Source organism: Merops nubicus, unplaced genomic scaffold, assembly GCF_000691845.1.
Source record: "Merops nubicus isolate BGI_N331 unplaced genomic scaffold, ASM69184v1 scaffold28694, whole genome shotgun sequence".
NCBI lineage: Eukaryota > Metazoa > Chordata > Aves > Coraciiformes > Meropidae > Merops > Merops nubicus.
In genome coordinates this window covers 1-8008 of record NW_008606682.1, presented here as the reverse complement: position 1 = coordinate 8008, position 8008 = coordinate 1, and the positions used below count along the sequence as shown (strand labels likewise).

At 53.2% G+C, this 8008-nt stretch overlaps 1 protein-coding gene across 1 annotated transcript; it reads right to left on the bottom strand.

Annotated features, from left to right (window-relative positions):
* Positions 1–5155: 5155 nt before the first annotated feature.
* On the bottom strand, positions 5156–7644 carry ELFN2 (extracellular leucine-rich repeat and fibronectin type III domain containing 2). Its single transcript, XM_008939737.1, has one exon. The coding sequence runs from the start codon at positions 7642–7644 to the stop codon at positions 5218–5220; it is 2427 nt and encodes an 808-aa protein (XP_008937985.1). The 3' UTR covers positions 5156–5217.
* Between the last annotated feature and the right edge of the window lie 364 nt (positions 7645–8008).

The window sequence follows — 8008 nt, the reverse complement described above, 5'->3', positions numbered from 1 at the left end:
GCGTGGGGAGGCGCGTGGGGGGGTGTGGGGGGGAGGCTGACAGAGAACACCCCTCCCAGGACAAGGCCAAGGTGGCTGGACAAGACGGGGTGCGGGAGTGCGTGCATGTGTGGGGGGAGGCACCAGATGCTCCCCTCTGCCCTTTCTTCGGGCAAAGACCCCAAAATGCCCACCTCGGCCAGGATGGGCAGGGGGCAGCTGAGGTGGGACAGGCTCCATCAGCCCTACAAGAGACCCCCAGGTCGCCCAGTGGAGGGTGATGCTCCATGTGCATCCCAAATCAAGCCACCCCAAAGATGCTCCTTCTTGCTCCGACGGTGGGACAGCAGCAGGCTGGCCCCAGCAAGAGGACGTGGCTCCATGAGGCTCTTCTTGCGTGCGGCTTGTGCAGAAGGAGATGGTGGAGGTGGAAGGGACGTTCTCCAGGCTCCCCAAAGCTGCGTGTCCTTCCAGATGCAGATGAGCTTTCCAGTCAGCAAGCAGCGTGGCCACTGGGCTTTCAGGGCCCTAGGTGCCCTCCTGCCCGTGTGGCAGCTGCCCGCCCTGCAGCACCGAGCTCTGCCCTATAGAGAAGGGCCACAACTCATCATGAAGTATGCCCAGCTTTTGTCTTTTGGCACTGCTGACTAACTCCCCACCTCCTCTCAGAGAGTCTCTACCCCAACACTCAACCCTTTCTCTCACTGGTGCCCTTCTCCCTTTACCATCCCATTCTTTCCAGTGTGGCCATCTCTTCCCCTGGTCATTCCAACTTGGCCATCTTTGTCAACTTCTCCATCTCCCTCTACCTGTCCCCTCCTTCTCTGCCCATTCTTTGGTCCCACCACACCTTCCTCATCCCTTTTGTGTCTGCCCCTTCTCCCTCTTCCTCAGCTCCTTTTCCCCCTTCCTTCCTGCATCTCCCTCTCCTTCCCCAAAGCCTGCCTGGCAGAGCCTCCTCCAGGAAGGCAGGCTGATTAGCATTGCAAACACACAAAGTCCTCCTCAGCCCGACATAAATCTTCATTTGTCAGTCATGAATATTTCACACCTGCCTCGGGAGGGATTTATTCAGCATGGAAGAGTGGGGAGGGGGAGAGAAGAAAATGACACTGCAGCATAAGCTGGGGCAGTACCAGCAGGGAAGGGGAAGAGCTCTGCCCCACGGGAACAGCACAGCTAAGGTCTCACCTTCACTCTTCTGAGGGCAGGAACCCAACCCAGGCTCTCCACCCTCAAGCCTGATGCTGGAAGGAGAAGGCAGGTCAGCACCCAACCTCATTCATTACTCTTCATGCTTTCCAGTGGGGTGAACTAAACCCGTTTTCCCTGCCAAGAGTCACCAACCCAGAAATAAAGTGAAAGGCGCTGGTTCTGGTTCTGCCTCATGGATCCACTTTGCCCTGGGAGAAGGCAGGGGTGCAGGCCTTAGAGGGTTTAGAAACTTCAGGCAATCTCTCCATGCTTTTTCCCACCACTGAAGCCTTAAAGGTGTCACCATGCCCTGCCCTCTACCAGGGCAACCCTCAGGAAAGGACGGGTAGGACAGATCTAATCCAGAGCTCCCTGCAATCAGTGAGAGGAGGGTGGTGGGAGGTCTTCTAAGTGATTGCAACCAGCTCCACATGAAGCTTTCATTGTATCAGAGGTTTCCCTGCAGCTGAAGCTCTCCTTGTTCTCCCAAGAATAGCCTTGTTTGTAGATTTGGACTAAGAGCAACCAGATCATGGGGACAGTAGTGACCATTTCTCACACGAGATCTGTCTTGATAGGCCTCACTCTGGTTTCTAAATAATTAGAAGAAATTATGACCACTAGAAAGAGTAGGCCTTCGGTATATTACTCATCCTCCTTCAGACACATTTGACCCTGAAAAGCAGCTGAGAGACCACATTTGGGGAAAAGGGAAGAGGACGCTGGAAAGAAGAAGGAACATTTTTTCATGGGGCTGATTGAGTTGGGTTCTCTTTGGGGTGTCTTCCTTCCCATACTGGTAGGAGTCTCTCATAAAATCACATCAGGGAATGAATGAAAGTAGCAGGGAAAAGAGGGACGAGGACAGGAGAGACTTTGAGGGAGGAGGTTAAATTCCAACAAACTGGCACATACACAACAGGTGTTTGCTCAGAAAAATACAGTAAAATCGTCATGCAAATAGAACGATAAATCTGCTTTCCTCCGACAGGGCTGGCGTAACTTTGCAAGCCCTCATCCCTGGGGAGGGAGCAGGACAAGGAAGAAGGGAGGAGGAAGGAAGGTGAGACACTTTGTTCCCCTTCCTTGCCCTCTTCCTCCCACAGAACAGTCCGTCTTGTGCAAACTTCACCCACTGGTTTGTAGTGGGGGGCTACAGTTGGGAGAGAAATGGCTTGTCCCTCCTACCCAGACTTACCCCCACCATGGGCAAAAGAAGGGCCTGGTGATAGCTCTATCCCTGACCTTTCTTCCATGCCTCGTTGGGGTGATGGGGGGAGAGCAGAAACCACTACAGATTAATGCTCCTCCCAAAGGTACAGACTGAGTGGAACCAATTACAAGACCATACAGCAGAGAAGCACAAGGAGGGAAGAGGTGGGGAGAGGAACAGGACTCCACCTCCCTGTGCCTGCAATCCCCCTTTTCCTGCCCAGTTCTGTGTCCCAGCCATTAGTCTTTCCTGCCTGGATGGTTGTCGTGCTGGAAGACCACTGGGCCTGCTCCACGTAGGTAGCTGGAGAGGTCTCTGCTGTGCCTAAGCATCTCTCACAGCATTTACCTGTCTCAGTTTGCTGCACTGTCCCAACATGGAGGGATGCCTGGCAGCAGTGGTGTGACTTCCCTTCACCTTCCTGCACATGCACACAGGCACAAACAGACGTGTGTGCACACACAGCCCTTCCTCTGGGTGGAATTGGCTCTTCCAGTGTGGACTCAGCCCCATGAATACCTCTGTACTTGAGGCAAAATGATGTTTTGGCTGCTGTTGGGAAGCAGGCTGAGAGTGAAGGAGGCTGAGGCAACAGGATCAAGACCTGGCTTAGGATTGTCACCATTAACATCCCTACAAGGGAGGAATCCCACAGATCTTCACAGGTTTAGACCTTGGGGATCCCCTCTTTGGTTTTCACACGTTAGGCTCTGCCTGCTGCTGCTCTTCACTTACAAGAGATGAATTCGTGTCACCTGTGGCATAGAAACCAGCTCTCATGGCTGACAGTGCTGCTACCTGACAGAAAACAGGCAGGTTCTCTGCAGGCAGCATGTAAATCCCTCCCAGAGATGCTCCTACACCCTTGTCCTTCTGCCAGGGTCCCCAAAAACACCGGAGCTTCTGAGAAGCACCTCAGAAAGGAAACAGCCACTTAGAAAAGGCCAACGCAACACAGGCCCTTGCCCTTACCGTGGTAGAAGTGAACAATTGTCAAGAATTGGTGTTGCAGCTCACAGAGAGGAGGCACATTCAGCAGGCAGCACCCCTGTTCAACAAGAAAATCTGGGGGGACACAGTGCCAAGATTGTGCTTTGTTGGGCTGCTTAGAAATGGAGTGAAGTGGAGAGGGCAACAGGCTCATTCCCAGCTCTGTGACAGATCTCTTATCCAAGGGACAGAGGTTGGTACCTAACAAGTGAAACCAGGTTTTTGCCAAGACACTGAAGGATCCCTAAAAGTTTGTCACGGCTAACTGTGAGGAGGTGGAGGACTTAGGAGGTGATATGTTGCTCTGACTCTCCTGAGGACCTCTGAGTGTTCAAAGGAACACTGCCATCCAGAGGCTGGTATCCTCTGCTATCCCAGCACACATGGTGTGACTGCACACCCAAACAGAGCTTCTTCTGGAGCCATCCCTTTCCATCTCCTCCCAGGCACCATTCTCACATCCCTTTTGTTTCCTCTGCTCCTGCCTTCACTCTAGGCTGTCTCCTATCCATGCCAGAATGTCCATGGCCTATTCAAGAGGAAGCCACTTCGTGGCTTTTCTGTCCATCCAGTGAGGTGAGAAACTGAAATCCTATTCTTCACGTTCACCTGCAAGTGAGGAGGTTGGGTGATGCTCTTCTTATGCACACCCACCCACCACAGTGCAAGTCAGCTGGGAAGAGCTGCAAAAGCTGCACGTAGAAACTGTTCTGCTGAGCTCCTCTCCAGGTCCCTTCTTCAAGGTAAGGGAGACATGGACAGAGAGTATCAAAACTACTGCACAAGTGCAGCCTGAGCATAAGGGTGTATAGTGGGGAGGACCTGTGACACTCACGGAGTATCACACATGGGAACACTTCACACCTCTGTGAGACCAGACCTTCCTGCTTTTTCCTCCACCACTCCTTGAGGACCTGGCTTCCCATGCCAAAGAGCACATTCATACCCCCACACCAACTGGCAGAAAACTGGCTCTGGGCAGGACTCACTCCAGGATTGCTGGTACTCATCAGCAAAACCACGGTGGGAGAAGGGAAGGAGGAAAAGCAGCAAGGGCACAGAGCCTGTTGCACAGCAGATCCTGCCTTCCTTGGTCCTTCACACCTCCTTTCCTTCCTCTGAGGAAGATGGAGGTTTGTGAAGTATCTAGAGAGGAAGTGCAAGCCTAGGGAGCCTTAACAGAAAAGGGTAGGGAAGGGCAAAGGAAAAGAAGTGAGAGAACTTCTTCCAACAAATTGTACCTATTTTGGAAGGGGACAGGAGAAAGGGGAAAGCCTCTACTGCCTAAAGAAATGAGGGGAAAATTAATAATGGAAGATTTGGAGAAGTGGGTATCAGGTAGGCAGAGAAGCTTTCCAAAACCAAAGTCCTCCTCTCCCTCTCAAAAGAAGAATCAGCCTTCAACAGGAAGAGAAAGAGCAATAGTTCACAGCTGAGTTTCATGCCCAGTGAATGTCCATCCCCATCCTTCCCCTGCCATCACTGCCACCCCCTCCCAGGCCATTCCCACCCGCCCGTACTCCAGTGTTGTTACCACAGTGTCAGAGCAGGACGCTCCTCCCAACCATCTACAGGCAGAACAATGGTCCCCGTAACACAGTAGAGACAATTCGGCGTATGTGTCTGTGTGTCTGTGTGTGTGAGAGAGTTTTCTGTTGTTGCTGTAAACTTTTAAGAAATTATTTTGTCAGTTTTGTGTTTGTCGGGAGTATTTTTTTCTTGGTTTATTTTTCACAGTCAAGTGGCATTTCTTTTTTTCTGGTTGTTTTTTTTTTTTGGGGGGGGGAGGAAGGGAGGGGGGTCTTGTTTTGTATTGTTTCCTTGGACAGAGCAAGGGAGAGTCACAGCTTCTGCTGAGCAGAGACTCCTTTCCAGTAATCTAGGATGTCATGCAGATCCTCATCCTTGGCAAACTGAACTTTCTTCCTCAGGGCGTGCCCGGCCGCCATGTAAACCTCCTCCCTGTGGTGCTTCTTGTAAGGCCGGAACCTCTCCCAGATCTTGTGGGTGCTCTCTGATGAGTACTCGGGGCTGGAGGAGTAGCCCGAGAAGTAGTGTCTGGGGGAGAGCTGGGAGTACGTGGAGTCTCGCTTGGAGCGGGAGAGTGGCTTGAGGAATGACACCCTCTGGCTCAAGGTGTCGGCACTTTCCTCGTAGTACAGGGCTGGGAAGGAGTGACGGTGCTCGCTGCAATGGTAAGAAGGTTTGACCTCCAAGTGGTGGATGGCGCCCGGGGACACCAAGGGAAGACGATCCAAAGGGCTGTTGAGTGGGCTGCCCTTCTCAATGTATTTGGAGTCGGACTTGCTGAGCGGTGGGTGGTCAGGCACATCCAAGCTGAAGACCTTGGCGCTCTTGATGGAGCCGCTAGAGGAGACGCTGCAGGTCTTTCTGGCCACGGCAGCGTCAGCGCTGAGCTGGCGCTGCAAAGGGTGGTGGGAGCTTTCCTTGTAGGGTGGGGAAAGAAAGCTGGGCCGCTCTAGCCCACCCGAGGAACTGGCTGGGATGGACTGGCACTCAAAGGCCATGTCTGAGTCAACGCCAGTCCCACCACCCAGGAAGGAGGCTGTGTCTAGCTTGAGGGCGTCGATGCAGTTGTTGATGATCTGGTTGACCTTGTCTACCTCCTTGGCTATAGTAGAGATCTCAGCAGCTGAGCCTTGCCCGTTGTCAAGTTCCCTCAGGTCCTCATCCCGCTGGGTTCGCTCCAGCCCATCCCCCCCACCAGTCCGTACCTCAATGTAGTTACCTTTAGTGGTGACTTTAGGAGTCTCCATCCCAGCCTCTATTGACTTAGATGGGGGCAACTTCTCCCCAATCATGGAAGGGATGGAGGACATCCTTGAGACAGGGATGACTGGTGGCTCGCCTAGCTTCTGGGAAGGATGGACCATGGTACTCGTATCAATATCTGACCCATAACGCATTTCCAAAATGGTCTTTTTGACATTGAGGGACTTCTGCTTCTCCTCCTGCATCCTCCGCTTCCGCAGGCAGTAGTACACCACCCCCAGGACAATGACCATCCCGAAGAGACAGCCCAGGGTGGTCATGATATAGTGGGTGGTGGTGGAAGTACTGGAAATAGGGTCTTCCCTGCCTTTGCTCCGGGTTGCAAAGGTCAGGCAAGTGTGGTTGTAGCGCCTGTTGTTGCGGATGGAGGCCACACAGAAAGTGTAATCAGTATGGGCCTTCAGCTTGTTGACAGTGACATATTCCTTCTTGCTCTTCAGAGTGGCTATGTCAGAAACATAGCTGTTGTTGTACTGGACCAGCACATACATCTTGCTGTAGGGCATGGGAATAGTCACCATCAGGATGGCTGAGGTGATGGTGACATCATGGAGCTTGATGCTGGGACTGAAGGAGGAATCAGTGGTGGAGGAGGCTGGAGGCTTGACTGAAAGGAAGTCCCCAGGGCTGATGGCCGAGCCCTCATCCAGGTCTCTCTGGGAGTCAGGGGTATAAGGGGTGGGGTTGACCCTGGAGAGGGAGGGGATGGTACCACCTCTGCACATGGACTGGAAGATGGTGATGGCGTTGCGGTTGTGGTGAGGCCGAGGCACCAGGAGCGGGTACCCAGCGAACTCCCGGGGAGTTTCGCACTGCAGCCGGTCGTAGTTCTTGGTGACGTTGTTGAAGACAGCCAGCCAGTTCAGAAAGCTGTAGAGGCTACAGTCGCAGTTGAAAGGGTTGCCAGCCAGCTCGCACACCATCAGATTGCTCAAGCTGGTGAAAGTGTTCCCCTCCAGGCGGCTGAGCCGGTTAGAGGACAGGTCAATGCTAATCAAGCTCGGGCACTCGGAGAAGGCCGTAGGGGTGACCAGCTCAATCAAGTTGTGTTGCACAAAAAGGAACTGGAGACGGGCCATGCCCCTCAACATGCCCTCCGTCAGGTTGGTGAGTTTGTTGTAGCCCAGCTGTAAGACCTGGAGGTTTGACTGGCCCATGAAAGCCCCATCCTCGATATAGGAGATCTCGTTCTTGGTCAGGTTCAAATCCGTCAGGTTGCCGAAGCGGTTGAGGGAGGAGTAGAGCACCACTTTGAGCTTGTTCTCGTTCAGACGCAAGTCGTGCACCGTGCTGTTGATGTGCTGGGGGATGGTCTCGTAAGGGGGCTGGTTCTGGCTGCAGATGGCCAGCCACACATAACCTTTGTCCCCCTCGATCAGCCAGCAGTCACCTCTCACAGCGCCAGGGGAAAGCAAGCAGAGCAGGGCGGCTGCCCACAACCCCAGGCACATCATGGTCTGCACCCGTGACCTCATCAGGATGGGAAACAAAAATGACCAAAAACCCAACCCCAAACCTCAGGAACAAAGCAAGAGGAAGCTGAGGGGCAAAGGGAAGAGAAAGGAGCAGTAACTTGGGTTTAGCAATGGAAGGGCATGAGGACCCCAGTCCTATGGGGTGTCACCACCATTATGTCTTCTTGCCCTCTGAGTCAAGGCAGAAGCGTGGAGTGAGGGCAACACGTGCAATCTGCTTCCAGCACACCCAAAAAAAAAAGCTGACCACGGATGACTGGTCTGGAAGGGAACTTCCTTGTGCTTCTCTTCTAAACAAAAATTCAGACTGAGGCTACCAAATCTTGTCTGATGCTCACAAGCACCTCGCCCGCCTTTTCCACTT